The following is a 21,275-nucleotide window of genomic DNA, read 5'->3' as shown; positions in this document are numbered from 1 at the left end:
GGCATGAGGGCCAGAGTCCAGCTCCCCAGCACCAATCTGGTGGCACATGTTTGTAACCTGTGCTGGAGTGGGGTAGAGAAAGGCAGCTCTCTGGAGCTCCCCGGCCAATCAGCACTATTTACATCACAAAATACAGGGCATGTTCACAGGGGCCCTGCCCTGCCTTGGAGGAGGAAGTCTGCGATTTAAGAACAAAGCTGTTCTCCCCGCCAAGGTGAGCATGACCTGTAGCAGCTGGTTGGATCCAGTGCTCACTTACCAGTCCAGTTTTCATTTCTTTTTAAAATTAATTTATTTATTTACATCCCAAATGTTGCCATGCACCCCTGGGTGTCCCCCACCCTGGTGCATCAAGTCTCTGCCGGAGTAGGCACATCTTCTCTCTGAGGCCAGACAAGGCAGCCCTGTTGGGAAATGGGTATCTCAGTCAGGCTACAGCTTTAGGGAGAGTCTGCTCCAGTTGTTGGGGGCCCACGTGGAGACTGAGCTGCACCTCTGCTACATATGTGCCGGGGCCCTTGTTCCAGCCTGTGTGGGTTCTTTGGTTGGTAGGTCAGATACTGAGAGCTCCCAGAGATACAGGTTGGTTGACTCTGTTGGTCTTCCTGTGGGTTCCCATTCACTTCAGGGTCCTCAATCCCTCCCCCCAAGTCTTAATAGAGTCCCCAACCTCCAGCCAACGTTTGGTGTGGGGTCTGCATCTGTTTCAGTCAGCTGCTGGGTGTAGCCTCTCAGAGGACAGTTATGCTAGGCTCTGTCTGCAAGCATAACAGAGTATCATTAATAGTGTCAGCGACTGGTATTTGCCCATGGGATGGGCTTCAAGTTGGACCTGTTATTGGTTGGTCATTCCTTCAGTCTCTGCTCCATCTTTGTCCCTGCATTTCTTGTAGACAAGACAAATTTGGGGTAGAAAGTTGTGTGAATGGGTTGGTATCCTTATCCCTCCACTGGGGGTCCTGCCTGGCTACAGGAGGTGGCCTCTTCAGGTTCCACGTCCAAGGTCACCCACATTGCAGTCTGGCTGTTCTCAATACTGAAGTAAGCAATGAAGACTTGGACATTATTCTAAAGCTCTGTGCCCTTCCCTTCTGCTTGTTCTACGTGGGAGCCATGGTGTTTGGGGCTTGTATCTTTATAAGTGTTATGTAGGTGAATCAGCTCTCACAGCACCTGACCTTTTACGTCACGTCCTGCCAGCTGTGTGTTCATGGACCTTACGTCTTTTACAGACGACAGTACTTATTGGGATCTGGGTTTGTTTTGTTTTGTTTTGTTTTGTTTTGTTTTTATCATTCTGCCAATTTGTATTTTAGTTGAGCTTAGTCGTTTACCCATCTATACGTCGTTGCCCACCGACACATTCATATTTACTTCATGCGTTTCTCTTTTAAATTCTATTTCAAAAGGAGTAGAAGCCAGGTATGGTGGCACACATCAGGAACTCTCACATCTGGGAGTCTGAGGCAGAAGAATCGCCATGAGTTCAAGGCCAGCCTGGGCTACAAAGTGACTTCCAGACTAACCCAAGCTTTAGACTATCCATCTCAAAAGGAGAAAAAAAAAAGTTCAAAATCAACATGAGGCTGGAGAGTTAAAAGCACTGTGGCTCTTTCACAGCGCCTGGGTTCTATTCCCAGCACACACATGGTGGCTCCCAACTGTTTGTAACTCCAGCTCCAGGGAATTCAATGCCCTTTTCTGACCGTTATGGGCACCAGGCATGCACGTGGTATACATACATACACATATGTATGGGCAAAATACCCATACATACAAGCCACACTGGGCAGTAATGATGCACACCTTTAATCCCAGCACTTGGAAGGCAGGTGGCAGGTGGTCTCTGATTTGTAGGCCAGCCTGGTCTACAGAGTGAGTTCTAGGCTAGCCAGGGTTACACAGAGAAACCCTGTCTTGAAAAAGCAAAGAAGCAAAAAACCCAAATGCAAAAACCCACCACCACCATGAACAACAACAAAAATATAAAATTCTTCTGCATTTTAATTTTAATCTGCAGAATGCCATATCATGTAGCTTATTTTTAAATTTTATGCATATATATATATATATGTATATGTATGTATGTATGCCTGTGTACATGTGTGCAGGTGCCTACAGAGGTCAGAAGAGGGTCTGCAGTCCCTGGAGCTGCAGTTACAGACAGTTGTGAGCCACCTGGGGGCTATCTAGTTCTCTGGGAAAACAACAAATGCGCTTACCCAGTGAGCCTTCTCTCCAGCTCCTGCATCCCTTACTTGTGAAAAGCAGCTTTGCCAACTTTAGGATTCTTGATTGACAGACAAGGTTCGTTTTCATTTCTTTCAGAACTTAAAGTGTTTCACCCTACTGCCTCCTGGTCATTATGTTTTGAGGAGATGCCAATCCTATGACAGTTACTAGTAAGGGACAAAGCACTTCTCTCTTGGTGATTAAAATAGTACATATTTGCTTTTGTCTTTCGAGTTTCTGTGCATTGGTGTGGGTCTCTGGGTTTGTCTCTGAGTTGATGGGATATGGACTTCCTTGAGCTTTAAAGTCGATAGATTGATAGATTCATTCAGGTCTTTCATCACCTAATGACTGTTGGAAGTTTATCCTGGATATACACAGGTAGCCCGCCATAGGATAATCCATGTAACTTCAGAGTGATAGAACACGCACATATGGGATGGATGTTGATATTTTATGAAAATATTCCTTGAAGCTTTAGCTGTAATAGCCAAGAGGTGGAACGATCCTCTTGCTGACAGTAACAGGATTAACAAAATGGGACATAGCACACACAACAGGCTATTATTATTCAGCTATACAAAGGAATGGGATTCTGACACACACTACAGTATGTATGGGACTGGAAAACATTACACTGTAAAAGAAGGCAGACACAAAAGGATGACTAGTGTGTGAATCTACCAGAATCTGTGAATTCAGAATAATACTAGCGCTGTTAGCAGCAAGAAATGTGCACTCGTTCTTTGTAATCGCAGAGTCTGTTTGCAACGATGACAGTGTTTTAGGAACAGGTGATAGCAGTGTTTATGCAACACTGTTCATTAACACTAGTAATGGGCACGCACTTCAGTGATAACCTTTGGCTAGACATGGTCGATCCATCGCGCCTTTGGTGCCAGCACCTGAGAGGCAGAGGCAGGCAGGTCTCTGTGAGTTTGAGGCCAGGCTGGTCTATATAGTGAGTTCCAGGGCTACAGAGATACCTTGTCTCACAACAAAAGATAAGCTTCACACACACACACACACACACACACACACACACACAGGCTCATATGTATATGTGCGTGTATGTATCTGCGTTTTCAAAAGTTAAAAAGATAATAAAACCCAACTCACACATTAAATGAGTGAATTTATTATACTAATTATTTAATTAATTGTATCTCAATACTTTCTCTTTTTAATTTTTTTATTTTATTTTATATATTTTTAAAATTATTTATTTTACGTATGTGAGTACACTGTAGCTGTCTCCAGATACACCAGAAGAGGGCATCAGATTCCATTACAGGTGGTTGTGAGCCACCATGTGGTTGCTGGGATTTGAACTCAGGACCTCTGGAAGAGCAGTCGGTGCTCTTAACTGCTGAGCCATCTCTCCAGCCCTATTTTATATTTTTATTTATTGTATATGCGTACACTGTAGCTGTCTTCAAACACACCAGAAGAGGGCATCAGATCCCATTACAGATGGTTGTGAGCCGCCATGTGGTTGCTGGAAATTGAACTCAGTGCTCTTAACCACTGAGGGAAAGCCCCCTCAATATGACTTTTTGAAAGCTATCAAGGACAAATTGTTAGGTGTAACAGTGGATTTTTTATAGGGTAACCATCATTCTCATACTTACAAGAAAGTGGTGATGAGATTAGGTCCAGGGTCATGATACTGGAAATTTATTTATTTTATGTTCAGGTAGAACATAATTACTGATTAGAATGTGGGGATTTTTATGATCCAATCTCTATATCCTTTGAATTTTTCAAAATAACTAGGATAACATTTCATTTCTATACAACATTAATCAGGAAGTCCCAAACAGTACAATAAAACAAGAAAGAGGGACTTGCAATATAGTGGGTGAAAAATGTTACCTGCACAAACCTGCCTTGATGAGTTCAGGGGTTCAAGCCCCAGAAATCCAAAAGCCAGATACAGCTGGTATCTGGAGTCCTCACACAGCAGCAAGATGGTGGGACAGGAAAAACGGCCCAGAAGCTCACAGGCAAGCTAGCCTTGGGCACAGGAGTTAGAGCGACAGAAACAACAAGGGAAAGCCTGTCTTAAAGGAGGAAGGAGAGAACAGATTCCTGAAAGTGACCTCCAACCTCTCCACAGGAGCACTGGGCATGCCATGCTGCTATGCTCAAGTATCTAGCATACACCCACAAAACCACAGCGGGGACAAGACTCTCATAAAAGTCTTAAAGATAAGAAAATGAAATTGAAAGGCATAAATATTGAACAGGAAGACATGTTTATTCTCAGGTGGTGAGGGAACATGAGGAAAATCAAGGAAGGAACTGCAGTTAACCAGTAAACTAACACTTTCAGGTCAGTTCAGGGAGGCAGAGTGAAGTCAGTGGGGGAACAGACACGAGCCTCTGCGTTCCTAATCCCATGTTGCAAATAATTAAATAAAAGAACTTACAGTCCCTTATAACAACAATCTACTGGAAATATATTATGAATATAGCTTATATTAGCATGAAAGAAATCTAATTAAAATTAATTCAGATTTGCAAACACTCCATAGATTAAAAAATATAAAATAGTGCTTTAAGAAAATCTAAATAAAAATATGAATACAAACCACATTGATAGGTTTGGAAGTTGGCCATTCATCCTCAAACTATTCCATAGGTTCCATGATATCTCGATAAAAAGTCTCTGCATTTTTGCTAAAATTAGGCAGTCTGTTTTTTTTTTGTTTGTTTGTTTTTGTTTTTGTTTTTGTTTTTTTGAGCTAGGTGTGGCCCTAGACATCTTTGATCCTTGGTACTCATGTGAGGTGGGAGGACTGTGAGTTCAAGCCTAGCTTTGACAACATAGTGGGACTGCCATCTCAAGAGCAGTAACCATGCCCTGCTTGTTGGCTTTCTCGATGGCAGCACTGGAGATTGGAGCTGGTACTCTGAACATGCTAAGCACATGGCTAAACTATATTCTCATGGCTACCCATCCTAGCCAGGGAAACAGCCTACAATGATTTATAATAATTATCACCTAGAATTCATAGTTTATATCAGATTCTACTCTTGGTTTTGGCTTTTGTTTTGTTTTGTTTTTTTCTGAGACAGCATGCTGCCCTCACACTGGGGATATAGAACAGGCTGGCCTCAGACTCAGAGATCTCCCTCCTCTGCCTTCAGAGTGCTGGGATTAAATGCACGCCCCCACAAGCCTGGCAGCTTCTAATCTTATTATACACTCTTTGGAAAACCGCACTGGGGTGGGACCACCTCTACCTCCTACTGAATAGTTTCATTGAATCTATTCACTGCCCTAAAAGTCCTCTTCATTCTGTCAACCCCCTGCCCACCATCACACACCACCCTCAGGCCTCCTCAACCACCGACTTTCTTCTGTCCCAACAGTGTTGTCCTTTTCGGAATGTCACAGGTGAAAGGAGACATGCTTGAACTGGCTTCTTCACTCAGCGTCATTTAAAGTTCCCTTAGGTATTTTCACAACCCAATCACTCTTTGTGTACTGCTGTGTGTTCCATGCTCTGGATGCTCCCACAGAGCCCTATCTGAAGGGTCCTGGGCTGAGTTTTGGGAATAAGAAAAGTCTGCTCTAAACCATCATGCACAGATTGTTACAGGGACATAAATTTGCCCTCAGTTCCCGTGGACAAATGCCAGAGTGGGTGCTTGTTGGATGGGATGGTAAAACCGTGTCTGGTTTAATCAGAAACTCCAAACCTTCTTTGAAAGGGAGTTACATCATATGTACTCAGTCTAAATGGTTGGGTCCAAGAAAACCCCAGTATTAAGGGGAAGAAACTGCAGGATGGAACCTCAAAGTTATATTGTATCCTAATTAGCTAAAATGAAGGTGTTTCAGACTTGATAATTGGGTCAAACACATTCCTGAAAAGTTGAAAATAGAAATCTCTGTTCTGCTTGACACCTACAAAGGGCACAAAGGGCAGCAACGTCAAGGTCACGTGTCTATGTTCTCATAGCTACAAAACACTGCAGGAAAGTATCAAAAACATTAAGAAATTCTTCTTCTTCTTCTTCTTTTTTTTTTTTTTTTTTTTTTTTTTTTTTTTTTTTTTTTGGTTTTTCAAGACAGGGTTTCTCTGTGTCCTGGCTGTCCTGGAACTCACTCTGTAGACCAGGCTGGCCTCGAAATCCGCCTGCCTCTGCCTCCCAAGTGCTGGGATTAAAGGCATGCGCCACCACCGCTGCCGCAGGCACATTAAGAAATTCTTACACACTCACTTGGCACTCCTTTTGTTGTTGTGAAGGGGAAGTGTAGAAGGAACTGGGAATGAGTCTTAGGTGAACTCCCAGATCAACTTGTGCCTCTGTATGATGGGGTTGGGGGTAGCTATCCAAAAGGATTTGTTTGGAAATCTTTGGCATCCAGTCCTGAGATTTAACTCACACAGCGCTGTCCTGTGCACTTTTTGGGTCAAGCAGACCACAGTTACTTGGCTGAGATGCACAAGATAACAAGGCTGGCTCTTCAGGATGCCAGGGAGTACCAGCTGAGATAGATCAGAGCTGCCAATCACAGAAGCCCACCCCTTCCAGGCAGCTTCTACTTTCAGTCAGTTCACCATGGTCTGGGCAAGTTTTCTTCTAGGCCTTTGATCTCTTACATCTGCAGTGTGCCCTGGCTGCTCCTCCCGAAGACCTGGGTTCAATTCCCAGCACTCACATGGCAGCTCACAACTGTCTGTAACTCCAGTTTCAGGGTACCTGGCACTCACACAAACATACATGCAGGCAAAACACCAATGCACATTAAAAAAAAAAAATCATCACAAAATATTAGCTAGGCAGGGTGGCATATGCTTTTAATCCCAGCACTTAAAAGGCAAAGGCAGGAGGCTCTCTGTGAGTTTGAGATTAGTCTGGTCTATAAAGTGAGTTCCAGGACAGCCAGGGCTGTTACATAGAGAAGTACTATGTCTAAATAAATCAATAAAAATACCTCTGGAAGGTGCCTTTATTACCTTTCAAGAACTAACTTTTTGGGAAAAAGAATTCCCAATAAAAGTTCAACACCATAAGGACAGGAAAATTTAATATCAGATGCTATCTGTGTTCAGCTGGGATAATCTGTGCCCATTGGCCTGCTTCTCTGTGACATCATCACACTGTAAATCCCATTCAATGAATGGTCTAAGTCTCCTCCACTTACTCCTGTGTAAAGCAGTATCCTTACTACCGTCCTTACAACAGGGACTGACCCAGTCCAGCGAGGTAGGAGACATCCCTGGACACTGTCTTGTGTTTTATTTCAGCATCTTTCCCTCCAGGCAAGGGTCCTCCTGTTCTGGGCACTGTCTCCTCTCTACCTAGAGGTGCTAGCCGCAGCTCCTTCTACCCTATCTTCCCTTCCTCTGCAGGAACATGAAGTCCTTTGTGAGGGGTCCTGTTGTCATCATCAGGCCCTGGAGACACAATAGGAATGTGACTCCAGCCATCTTCCTTCCCTACATCCCATTCTGAAGTCAGCTCCACCCAGGCCTTTCTGCATACATCATCTCTTCCTCTTCATCTTCTTAATGGGCTCTCCAGGTACTCCAAGAGCCTTGGTTTTTCTAGAACCAACTTCAAGAAGGTTAGTGAGCCTGTATGTCAGTTCTGTCCCCTCAGCTACTCCAGACCTGTCCAAGTATGTGACAGAAAGAGATCTCTGACTCTGAACCAGTCCATCCCTGTCTTGACCTTTGTGCAGCATGCAGACCACGCATGGCTGATGTAGGCTGGTGAACGCCAGGGAAAACAGGTATCCTTCCCAGTCCCACTGCCACACCTTCTGGGAACACAGACAGCATCTTGGATGCATCTCCCTGCACACCTGGAACTGCATTTTACCTCAGCAAAACCTCCATGAGTGCACTGTGCTCTGAAGCACTGGTACCCAGAGGCTGATGGCCAAGCTCTTGGAAGGCAGGGAAACTGACATCCTTGAGTTCTCTGTCCAGGATCGCTGACACTCACTGTCCCTTCCCAGTCAGTCTCCAAGCAATCTTTGCCTCCCTCAAATGTCACAGAACCTTGTAGGCACTTCTGGCCAGCAGCCATGCCAGGTACCTTGTACCTTTAGCATCTCCCAAGCACGTGGGAAGGGTGATGCAATCAGCCATCTGACACCACTCAGGAGCGCAACATCATTTTCTGAAAGCCTGTGCTTCTTCTACTGTTCTCCGCTTCGAGAAGACACAGTCTATTTCAATCGACTTCGATGGCTTCATTTACATTGCTGCAATCCATACATGCATACATAAAATACATAATCACACCTTAAACTCTGTTCCTCTACCTCAGAATATATGGTCCATTTATCCTGCTCTGAAAACCAGTATTTACAGAGAAATTCTTAAAGTAACAGTGATGTTGTACACAGTATACACATATAAAACTGTAACTGTCAACTAAAATAGAAAGCATATGCAACTGAAAAATAAAACACCTACTATGTGTGTTTCCAGACCCAGATTTCAGGTGCTACAGGTTTAATCCCCAATACAACAGTGTTGGGAGAGTGGGCTCAGAAGAGTTTCAATCAGAGAGAACCTGCCCTCATGGTTGCGTTTAACCACATTAATTATAAATAAGCCCCTGGGAGTGGGCTCTCTGTCTGCTCTCCTCACACCTTGAAATCCCCAGCCCCAGGGCACCATCCCAGAGGCGGAAGGACAGAACCTCTCCACCACCCCCTTTGACCTTGTGCTTCTTAGCATCCTAAACTAAGAGTAAATTCCAATTCCCAACAGAGGATCCAGGTACAGCACCATAGAGAGACTGACCATGCCCCTCAGGAGAGCCCTGACAAGGACGTCTTTATTTCTAGGGTATCTAATAACTAAAATATACCAGCTAAATCCCCAAGTTAGAACTTTAACATCTTTTTTTTAAAAAAGATTTATATATTTATTTTATGTATATGAATACACTGTAGCTGTCTTCTGACACACCAGAAGAGGGCATCGGATCCCATTACAGATGTCTGTGAGCCACTGTGTAGTTGCTGGGAATTGAACTCAGGACCTCTGGAAGAGCAGTCAGTGCTCTTAACCATCTCTCCAGCCCAAACTTCAACATCTTTAAAATGAATTCATTTGGTCTTTAAGAACTATATGATGACAAATGAATGAATGATCCTTATATTTAAAAAAAAAAAAAAAAAAAACCCATTGGCTAGGGCTGGAGAGCCAGCTCGGCAGTTAAGGGCACCCATGGCTCTGGAGAGGACCCAGGTTTGGTTCCCAGCACTCACACAGAGCCTCTCAATCACCCATAACTCTAAGTCCAAGGCACCCAATCCCCTTCTTCTCACTCCCTCAGACACCAGGAACACATGTGGTGCTCATACATACATGTAAATCTAAAATAAAAAAACATTGGCTAGCTGGGCAGTGGTGGCACACGCCTTTCATCCCAGCACTTGGGAGGCAGAGGCAGGTGGACTTCTGAGTTCGAGGCCAGCCTGGTCTACAGAGTGAGTTCCAGGACAGCCAAGGCTATACAGAGAAACCCTGTCTTGAAAAACAAAAACACAAAAAAACAACAACAAAAAAAGAAAAACAACAACAAAAAAAACCATTGGCTAGATTTTGTCAATGATTAGTTCAACACAAAAAATATAACTTAAAAAGTGAGATTTCTGGAGTCTGGAGAGATGGCTCGTGGGTTAGGAGACTGGCTACTCTTCCAGAGAACCTAGGTTCAGTTCCCGGCACCCACATGGCAGCTGATAACTGCAACTCCAGTCCCTGGGGATCTGGCACCCTCACATACATACACACAGGCAAAGAGCCACATAAAAATACGTAAATCGCCGGGCAGTGGTGGCGCACGCCTTTCATCCCAGCACTTGGGAGGCAGAGGCAGGCGGATTTCTGAGTTCGAGGCCAGCCTGGTTTACAGAGTGAGTTCCAGGACAGCCAGGACTACACAGAGAAACCCCGTCTCGAAAAAAACAACAACAACAAAAACAACAAAAAAAAAAAAAACCCAAAACATAAATCTTTTTTTTAATGGGATTCTCAATAAGTTCCAAATAATTATACCCTGATCATAAATGATCTTTATTTAAGAATGTGTATTCTTGTGATTCAAAATCAAATATCTTAAAAGTAAAACTAATAAAAATCAAAATGAAAATGTTTTATTTAAAATAGTTACAAGAGGCCGGGCGGTGGTGGCGCACACGCCTTTAATCCCAGCACTTGGGAGGCAGAGGCAGGCGGATTTCTGAGTTCGAGGCCAGCCTGGTCTACAGAGTGAGTTCCAGGACAGCCAGGGCTATACAGAGAAACCCTGTCTCAAAAAAAAACAACAACAACAAAAAAAAATAGTTACAAGAGGCAAGAGGATATTGAGGTTTTAAAGATCAAAAGTAAGATTCCAAGCTCAAAAATAAAATTAAAATCTCATATTGCTATTATGTTTAATAACAAATATTTGACCAACAGATTATAATTATACAATAAATAAAACGGCTTGCAACTTTTTCTTCTTTACCAAAAAATCATAAGCTGATAAATTAACAAGTAGAAGTTAATAATTTTCATTAAAAAAGGCACATCCAGGCAAAATAGTTCAGGTGATTGTAAGATGCAGTGTTAAAACTCTGTACATAATCAACCGACTGCAAATAAATTACTCTGGAAAATTCTTAAACATGACAGGAGAGTCTTTTAAAATGCAAGCAAGCATGAGGACTCTGCCTCTTGGTCGGTGTGACTCTGATGGGAAGCCAGTGGAAAGGTGCAGCAGCTGACCATCTCAGGACTGGAAACCCCCGGGAGGGATCCCCGCCCCATAGTCTGTGGTCCTTTGGTGCTGTCAGAGACTTGACCGCCTCTCTGGTCTCGGCACACACTTGGTAATGGCTGCTTTCCACAGCACTGGGGCAAGTAAGAGGCTAAGTGTGGTCACACTTAGGATAAGGAGGTACACCTGCAACAGGCAAACAGACACAGTCACGAGAGTTCCAGGAGGTAGAGCGTACAGCCTACCTATCTCACTGAGCATCAGGAGGTCCGGCACGTTCAGAGGACACCTTGAGTAGCACACGTTGAGAGTGTGGTCCCACTGAGTGTTGGGAGGTGCGCTGTCAACCAGAGGCGTAGCCATCTTTAAAGAGGGGGAAACTCCGCCACAGGCCAGAGGACATTTGCCGTGGGAAGACCTCTGATGGAAATCCCACCACCTCTGATGGAAAGCTGTGGTCAGCTCTAGTAAATTCCAGGGGAGCAGCTTGGTTTCATTGCTGGCCTGAAGGTGAACCCTATGGGGCCCCACACATCAAAGGGACTCAGACTGGACCCATCCTTTCCCCATGATGCAGCTCTGCATCTGGTTCAGTAACACCTCATTCATTCACTGGAAACCTCCACAGTGCTCCTACTGTGTCCCTGACACTGCTGCTTCCTCACACTCCTTACACAGAGATAGCCTCAGAACTGCAGATATTCCACAGCCCCCCTCCCCCCCATCAGTGGGACCCTCTATTGTAGGGTCAGGATAACAACCCATCACAGCAAATATCAACCTGTTAATTATAATACTGTAAAGAAGAATGACATCACTTCTCGGCCTTTGGACTAAGATCAAATATAAAAGACAACAGCAGGATTAACTATTTCCACCTAAGAAATTCAGTATCTTATATGAGAAGGAAGCAGCCAGGCCCAGCTTCCATGACTCCCACCAAAGGCTTCCTTCCAGGCCAGCTTAGTGCCCTCTGAGAGGGTGCTGCTGCCCTGTTGTGCCTGAACTACCAAGTCAGTCAGGAGTGGAGGGTATGGGGGTGGGTGGGTGGGTGTTCACTCTTTGCCTAATTGCTTGCACTGAAGCATTCCGTGCTCCACAGGGCTTTCACTTCAGTCAGATTATAGACTCTCACCTCTCTGGAGATGATGCCTGCTCTCCGTGCTCGACTCCCCAGAACAAAGGAGAACTCGCTGACCTGTGCCAGCCCAGCAGATACGATCCACTTGATGTACTGGCTGCTCCTTGGCAAGATGAGAGACAAGACCAGCACTGCCAACACAAACTGTAAGAATAGTTTATTGAATCACTATTCGTGACCAGAGGCTGGACAAAATCACTCTCATCATACAAAACGGAGATGGAAAAAAAACCATCAATGGCTACCAATGCGTCTAGTCACAAACCAACTAGGAAGGCACACACAGTGGCACATCAGATACCCACCAAGAAGGCACAAGATAAACAGATAAACTACCAAATTCATTTAGAACAAGAAGGCAAAATAAAAGGCTTGGATTCATTGACAGAAAATAAGCCTTCCCCCAGCAAGTTGAATCGATAGCATTAAATATTAAGTGCTCAAGACGAAGATCCAGTAAGATCCAGTCCACACGAGAGATGTTCTCCAGTGAGCAGCCAGGAACTGGCAGGCAGCCCAGCACTAGCAACTTACCAGATACTGCTAAACAGGCAGCCACTCTGTGACTCAGGCACCACCACAGGTAACACAGTAATCTGTGGCCACGAGGATGGACATTTGAAAATGTCCATTCAATTTCCTGTGTGCTGACGTACACTACCATCAGGAAGGAGGCATGGGCTGCTCCTTAGACTTGTCCAGAACAAGCCTGCCGATCTATAAAGATGCTACCTGACCTGGCTCCTGGCAGTTCCCAACACCCCAGTTCTGAAACAACACATCATCCTAACAGCCTAACTACTGGCCCAGACCTGCCCCTTGGATCAGCAGTGTCTCCTCACAGTGGCACTTGGAGACACAAGTGTCATTGGGGCCTTGAAGGATTTATGCAGCTGCTGGCTGGAAATGAGGACTGATGAGAAGTGCTCTCCTGTGTGATATGTGTGAGATTTCAGCTGCGAGTTCTAGGAGGAAGCCTCATACCTTCATGATGACCACGGACAGCGTGAGGAATATCAGCACAGTCAACTCATAGATCACAAAGGTGGGGAACACATGAAGCCCTGTGGGAGACAGAGATGAGACGCCTCAGAACAGGGTCCAGATAGCTCACGACTGGAAGTCTATACCTCTATCAGTCTAATTAAACCTGTTCTTGTAGAGGATTAAACTAAAACCCAAGCCCTTCTTTGGCAAGCTGTGTTCCTCTTCCAGGGAGAGAGGGAGACACAGCAGCCCTCCCCAACAGGACACACCTGCAAAGAATGCAGCAGAATCCCCAAGAAGCGCAGGGCCCAGCCCTCCCTGTAGACCTTGGACCAGAGCATTCACAGCTAGTGTGTGCACAGCAGCCAGAGGAAGGGTCGGGAACTGTCCCACACCTACACAGTCTTTGTCATTTCTCACTTGGCTCAGACAAGGAAGAAACAGTGGGGTGCACCTTGCTTTAGGTGCTTCTCTTTGTCCCCTGTTACTGCAGAGAGGAACAGGCGGCTGCAGGTGGGAGCACCTGCCCATTTGAACCTTTGTCATCTTCTCAGGAAAACACTGGTACCTGGAGGCCTTCTTCCCCATGAGAGGCTCTGCCTCAGTCAACCATCAATACACTCCGTCCGCAGCCTCAGCTCTGCAGACCATGTTTCCACTTTACTCACTCAATCACAAATGTATGGATACTCCCTTTCTTTCCGAGATAGTTTCTTCTTTCCTGAGACATGGAGATGCTTCCTCAAAGTGGTTTAGACTCTAGTATGCATCCACCTGGCCCTCCAGCCTCTCTAGCTGTATGCCTGACCCCTTTGGAACTCTCTCCTCAACTGCTGGCTTCATGTGGCGTAGCTTCCCTTTTAGGGACCTGTCCTCAGAGTCTGTGTTAGAGATCAGACAGCTGCCTCGGACTTTCAGTGGACCTCCCACCTCTTCTCGCCACATTCCTGAATGTCACTTATGTCCCCTAAGGCCATGAAAAGCATCTGGGGTCTCTTTTGCCAGCTGGCCATAAGTCCTATAGGCTGCACAGCCCTGGCCACCCAAAGCCTGTACCACCAGCCCAGGTAGACTTTCTTGGTGACGTGGAAGTTAGATGTTTTTGGTGTCACAGCCCATCCATGTTGGTATAACTGAGTTCTGGAGCAGTGTGTGGTACAGTGCTATTCATGTCGATCAACACAACCACAGCTGGCGGAGACTCCCCAGGCTGAGCCCACAGGGGACAGGTCCAACCTCGGTATTGGGCACTTAATCTGTCTGCCTAGATTTTTGCCCGCATGCCATTCAGGAAGAGCAGCCTTTTCCAGCTGAGCTGTGGGTAACCACTGACTGACTTGTATCTCTCCCATGGAATGCCATGTGCTGGGCATTGCTCTTGCCTCTGCCATCCCCAGGCTTTCCTGGGGTCCTCCCCTGGGGAACGCTGTGCTTCCTACCCTAGTTCTGACGGCTCTCCTGGAATGATGTCATCTGTTTAACACATCCACAAAGGGAGTTCCAGCACTGGCCTCTAGCTGAGGACTCTGTGCAGGCCCTAACCCGGAGCCCCTCTGCTCTGTGGACAGAGTCCTTTTCTTGCCCAGATGAGTGTGAAGGAACATCTGAGAAACAGAACCACCAAGGAAAATCTGCATTTCAACAACTTGGCCACAAGCATCAGTGACAGGGGGTGAGCTGCCAGTTGTATAGCCACTGTTGTTTCTGCTCGGAGCAGACTCCGCATGCTCAGTACAATGTAAGGTAAGCTCTGTAGGCTCTGACACTGGACGGCCGGTCACTTGGTCTCAGTGTACTTGTGCCCTCATAGATCTATAAGTATGGATTTGAGAGGCAGGTCGATAAAATATGTCCAGTGAAGTACATGGTCAGCCTTATGTTCCTTATGCTGATGCCCAGGCCATAGACGTGAAGTCTGAAAGACGCTCCCAAGCAGATCCTATAAGGTGTGTGTAGATCAACTGCTAGGCCCTGTCCCAGAGTCACCTTAATCTCAGTTAGGATCCTCCTTTGCCCAGGAGGGGTGGAATACTCGAGACTGAACTAAGTGGTTGTGTCACTCAGAACCAAATGAGGATGGTAGAGGTGCAGTCAGTAGCCCCTCCTCTCTAGAGACGTGGGCACAGGCCCTTGACCCAGCTCTGGCACAGCAGCATGCTATGCACTTATCTGTGCCCTACAAAGTTTCAGGCTGAAACTTTCTTGAGAGGTGACCATCTGGAGTCAGTCTGTAGGAGGTGATGATACAGGGGTGAGCCCCAGCTGACAGGACTGTGTCTAGTGAGAGGGAGTCCATGAACATTGTTTTTATTATAGAAAATTTGAGGCACGAGAGAAATATCAATTATTTGAGGGACCTGGGCTGGGGTATTTAGTAATAGCATCCCAAGATAATATGGCATCAAAGCAGCCATTCATATAACAGGAATGTGTGAATTCGGCTGCATCCTAGTAAAGCTTCATTCATAAAACAGGTGACAGACTAGGTTGGGACACTGACCAACCTGTGTCTGGTCAGAAGATGGGCCACAAAACCTGGTGCTACGTGTACACCATGCTGGCTGCCTACATAACCCTGGGTCATGAAACCTCCGGCCCCAACAGCAGCTCTCACTCTCCCCAGCAGCCTCAGGGTCTTCCCTCAGCACAACAAGCTCTTCCTCACCATGGGCCATAAACTGTTCCCTGTTCCTCGTGCCCTGCAAGTGTGATCCCTTTCAGATGCACACTTGCTGGCCAACGTCCTGGGATGGCTACTGTTTCCATCTAGCAGCTATCCCTGGACTTGCTAATGTGCTACACCAGGCGTCTGCCTCACTCAACTCATGGCTGCGCTGTTTCCTGGTGGAGTGGATGCCGTTTATATGGTCAGAGCCTTGAACAGAAAGACTCAGCAACCAGAGGTGGAATGGCCAGCAGTGTGTGCGTTCCTTCAGAAATGAACTTGAATTCCCTTGGTGAACATAGCATAAAGAATAGAGGCAAACACACATGACTTATTAACCTGATTCGAAGATTGTGAAGGAGGTGTTTCTGCTCAAATAACACACTAGCAGAGTTCTGCGTTTAACAGCCTATTCTAGCGCTGGAGAGATGGGTCAGCAATGAAGAGCATGTACTGTTCTTGCAAAGGACCTGAGTTTGATCAACAGTACCCATACTAGGTGGCTTAGAACCGACTCCAAAAAGCACTGGCACCATGTGCAGACACCCACACAAATGCATGCACATAATGAAAAACAAAACAAATTGAAAAAAACCAAAATGCCACTCCCAAAATCTAGATAGTTTCTGGGTGTGGTAGCATATACCTTTAATCCTAGCACTCAAGAGGCAAGAGGCAGGCAGGACCTCTGTGAGTTTGAGGCCAGTCTGTCTACATATTGAGTTCCAGGACAGCCAGGGATATATAAAGAGAGCCTGTCTCAAACCCCCAAACAAAAATATGAATACTCAATGACCTCAGATGACAAGATCCGGAGGGTGAACACACATTAGCCGGGTGAGCTGGGGCAATATGGAATGGGTCAGAAGGGAGCTTGCCTTAATAAGGATGGACCATGAGGTGGGAACAGCAGGCCAGGGAGTCAGAACTAGCGAGCTGTCAGCATGCTCACTGGGTGTCACAGGGTGAAACTGGAGTGCAGAAGAGAGGTAACGCGTGGCTCGTGTTCTGTGTGGGTCAAAATGCACTTGGCTGATGTCTTGTGCCCCAGATCTACCTAGAACACTAAAGCAGCTGGTAAATAGTCTGTTTCCGCCCTCATAGCTGCTGGGCCTCCCCACTGTGCACCTCTTCTTCAAGACGGACAGAGCTATGCATAACCTTCTGGATTTCTACGTAAATCTTAAGGACTGGCTTTCAGCTGCTCCAGCGTCCAGGATTATAACCCACTTGATTCCCACCACTGCATGGCATCTTCAGGAACCCCAGCACTGGGACCTGTCGATAAAGCTTGGGGCCCTGAAGGTCACTTTAAATGCTACATACATTCTCACCTTCACACTGATGAAACCTGACAAGCAACTGGATAATTCTTGTCCTTTTTTCTCCTCCTATTTTCCCTTTTTTAAGATAAGTCTTTGCCTTAAACTCTAAGAAAACATATATACAAACATGATAGACAAATCTCACACACTTATTGAAAGAATCACAGCACTGTGGGGAGTACCTATGGATGCGAAGAAGATGATAGCCAGGAAGTCACGGATAGGCTCGATGTAAGCCATGATCTCCTCGGTGACCATGTGCCCTTGGGAAGAGACCAATGCTCCAGCCAGGAAGCAGCCAAGCTCCATAGAGACGTCCAGCAGCTCTGTGACCTGAGGATGAGGGAGTCAGCTTCATACCTGGTACTGGCCGGTCTGATACTTACTGTCAGAGAGTCCTCACAGATAGACATTCCTCAACCCAGCAGAAGAAGCTCGGTGGACAGCAAGAACAGCTACCACCCAAGTACCACCCCAGAGACACAGGTTCCTATGAAGCCCCAGGAGGGCCCCTAGAAAGAACACACAGAAGAGACTAACATTGGCTGAATTAGCCATCCTTAAGAGAGAAAAGCTAATATTTCAAAGTCACTCATGCAGACAACTGTGATGTTTTTAAATGATATTTTCCAACCTTTATGTTGAATGTTTGTAATGCGTACTCTTTATCTGTGTCAGGAAAGAGCCGTACATACTCTAGCACTGAAGCTATTCCTCTCACTGACCTCAAGCCTCACAGAGAAGACAGACAACCACACTGACAAGGAACTGGAGAGAGCTCTGGCAGATGGGGGGGGGGGGGCACGGGGAGAGAAGCAAACACAGGAGCCATATCAGACAGAATGATGGTCACCAGAACCAGTTCTTTAACTCTGTTAAACACAGAGCTCAAGGCTGGGCCAGAATACTGCCAGGTGTCTAGCCTCAACACAGTGTGAGAGCAGGCACAGACTAAGAGGCACAGCACTAGCAGATCAAAATAACAGCCTAACTTAACCACGCCTGAGCAACACACACACATACATCAGCAGAGACACATGCACACACCAACCCACTAGACACACATACAAACACACACACATATAACAAACATGTGTATACACATATATACATTATCCACATGTATTTACAAAAGTGCACATGTGCATGTATACCTCACACAATAGGTACAGAATGAATTCGAGCACATGTACACACACACACAACACAGCTACTTAGATCCTGACAAGGTTATACTATGAAGAAATGGGCAAAGATTCTTTTCTACATGTGGCATTCAGAAGTACATGAGAGAAATGAGGCTCACTTCACACTGAGACTGAGCTCAGAGTCCAGGTGACTGTAGATCTGAATGAGGAAAAAGGAGCAATGATATTTGCAGAAGATAACACAGAGCAACGGCACGGCTCCAAAGTAGTCAGCATCTGTGGATAGCACACGGGATACACCATGTGCTAACCATAAAGAAAACACTTGCTTATTGGAGTCCATTGAAAATTAAAAACCACAGTTTATTAAAGATTGCCATTAAGAGCAAGCCATGACCAGGAAGACATTAGCAGGAATGGATGCGACACAGAACACTATGCAACCATACAGCTAAAAGTGCTGGTACACTCTACATGTGAACCTGGAGGCATCAGGATGGAAGAAACTAGACAGTAACGGCCACATGGTGTCTGACCCCACTTAGACAAAAAAAAAAAAAAAAAAAAAAAAAAAAAAAAAAAAAAAAAAAAAAAAAAAAAGGCCAAGAAGCAGCAAGCCCACAGCAGCGGGGAGCACAGCACCAGTGGGGAGCAGACCAGTGGAGAGCAGACCAGCGGGGAGCACCTAGCGCTTAGGAGATGGGATGAAGATGGAGAGTAAGGGATGCTGCCGCACGTCAGTGGTGATAGCACAGCACTGAGAGCATCACCCAGTAGGTCAGATGATTAAAATCCTGAAGGTTATGATAAATAAATCACAGCTGCTTTTTCGCTTTTTAAATGACACAGACAACTTACCAAAAATATTTTTAAGTCCTACAAGTGAGTGAGAACATTACCAATCCCGCAAAGAAACAGACAGACGTAAGGACATGTCCCAGAGCCGATCCCAGCAGCCCCAAGGAAGTAGCAATCTGAATCTACTGCATGTGTGTCTGCAAACACACAAATCAGAAAGGGTGAGATTGCAGGCAACACTGAGAAGGGGGTGAGACCTGGGCTCCTGCCAATGTCAGTGTCACAGGTCAGGCTTTGGGCAAACCCAACGAGCAGTGAAGGTAATGAGATGTCTGTTCCATGGCCCAGAGGTTCCACCTCTTTAGAAATAAAATCTAGGGGCAAACCATGGAGATAACAGCAGCAGCTTTCTCACATTGCCCCTAACTGGAGCAGCCACACGAACGATTGAACATCTAATGTGCAAAGGCCTGGCACCTCCTGTCACCGCTGCACCTGACAGCAGCTGTCCGGCAAATGCAGGTGAGTGATCAAAGGGAAGAACCCAGTGCCAGTGAGGAGCTACTCTGGTTGGCACATCCCTGGGGAAGGCGGCATCAGCCTACACAGACAAGGCGGCTTCGCTGCTCTTTACTTTCAAAAGGAAAATGCTCTGGAATAAGGCAGGGGACATTTTTAAATAACATTTTTGAAAGAGTTACAGTCATCATGAACAAAAGCAAGTTTTGTGCTTCCCCAAAGTTATAAAAATAATACCAGACATAAAGAAACAATTTCTTAATTTACCTCAAAAAAAAAATTGAAACCTGGATGCTGGGCACAGTGGTGCACGTCTTTAATCCCAGCACTTGGGAGGCAGAGGCAGGAAGGTCTTTGAGCTGGAGGCCAAAGAGTCTACAGAGTGAGTTCCAGGACAGCCAGGGCTACACAGAGAAGCCCTGTCTGGAAAAACCAAACCAAACCAAACCAAACCAAACCAAACCAAACCAAACCAACCACCACCACTACCAACAACAACAACCAACAACAACCACAACAATCAACAAACCAAGAACAATAACAACAACAACAAACAAACCAAACCCCTGAAACCTTTACTGTCAAGCCAGGTACAGTTTGAAGAGGAGCATTCGGGTTCCCCGGGGCAGCATCCTGTCTAACTCTGGCTACCTGCCAGCCTTTCCTAACCCTTAGTCCTCGCTTCCTTCCTTAGGTGCTGAAGCTGCTGTAAGTACTATACAAACGGATCCTCTCATCCGCCTTTGAGGATCAACTCCTGCACTCTGCGTGACTCCCTGGAGATGAGCCTCGGCTTTGTGTGGACGAGCAGCTTCACTGTAGGGCAGATTGCCTGGCATGGTATACCACAGTTCCTACTTATTTATTTAGTGTATATATGTTTATGTGCACATATGGAGCCCAGAGGTCAACATCAGGTGCCTTATGCAATCACATTCCCTCTCTATTCTATTTAGTTTATTTTTCATTTATTTATTTTTGCTGATGAGGCATGGCACTGAAGTTGAAGCTTACCTCCTCAGGCAGACTGCATGGCAAGCAGCCCAGGGATGCTCCTGGGGCTGCCCCACAGCACCTTAGGTCATGGTTCACAGGCACTTCTCACCACCTTAGCCAGGGGTCTGAACTCAAGGCAAACACTTCAACAACTGAACCGTCTCCCCAGCCCCAGTGTACCGTAGTTACTTACCACTCCCCTTAGAGGACACCTGGACTGGATTCCAGCCTAGTGTACCATAACTTTTTACCATTCACCTTAGAGAACAACTGGACTGGATTTGGCTATTATAATCAGAATTCTATAACACGCCTGAGTTTCTGAGTGAACATGTGTAGCTGCTCAACAATACAGTCAAAGTGTGTGGTGACACCACTGTTACTGCTGGACTGCTTACGGTGTCTCCAGGCCTTTCCCCCACTATCTCATGGGAAGCCTACTTTCTAACACAAATCTGGTTTGGTTTGTTTTTACTGTTCTTTCTTTTATTTTTTAAGACAATATCATTTCCCCTCCCTCCTCCACCCCCCGAAAACCGTCTCATATACCTTCCCTGTACTCCCTTTCGTACACATACACGGTCTGTTTTAAAGTCTTCTCTTTACAGCATGAGAAGCCATGCTGTTAACTACCCATCCTCCCCAGGAATGGAGAGTGCTTTTAAACTTCATCTGATATTCTGAATCCAGCTTAAGACAGCGGTGTGCTCACATGCCTT

At 45.8% G+C, this 21,275-nt stretch overlaps 1 protein-coding gene across 3 annotated transcripts in view; it reads right to left on the bottom strand.

The window, feature by feature from the left end:
• Positions 1–10,353: 10,353 nt before the first annotated feature.
• Slc9d1 (solute carrier family 9 member D1) overlaps positions 10,354–21,275 on the bottom strand; it is a 37,578-nt gene continuing 26,656 nt past the window's right edge. For all 3 annotated transcript variants that reach the window (XM_034520028.2, XM_034520030.2, XM_076913836.1), the window contains exons 11-14: positions 17,278–17,428; positions 13,103–13,182; positions 12,113–12,262; positions 10,354–11,163 (exon numbers count right to left, since the gene is read on the bottom strand). In XM_034520028.2, the coding sequence (XP_034375919.1) occupies positions 11,050–11,163; positions 12,113–12,262; positions 13,103–13,182; positions 17,278–17,428 (495 nt within the window). In that variant the 3' untranslated portion in view covers positions 10,354–11,049. The remainder of the gene's footprint in view (positions 11,164–12,112; positions 12,263–13,102; positions 13,183–17,277; positions 17,429–21,275) is intronic.

The sequence above is a fragment of the Arvicanthis niloticus genome, chromosome 16 (genome assembly GCF_011762505.2).
Source record: "Arvicanthis niloticus isolate mArvNil1 chromosome 16, mArvNil1.pat.X, whole genome shotgun sequence".
Lineage (NCBI taxonomy): Eukaryota > Metazoa > Chordata > Mammalia > Rodentia > Muridae > Arvicanthis > Arvicanthis niloticus.
The sequence above is the reverse complement of the archived record's forward strand: the minus strand, read 5'-3'. Positions and strand labels throughout refer to the sequence as shown.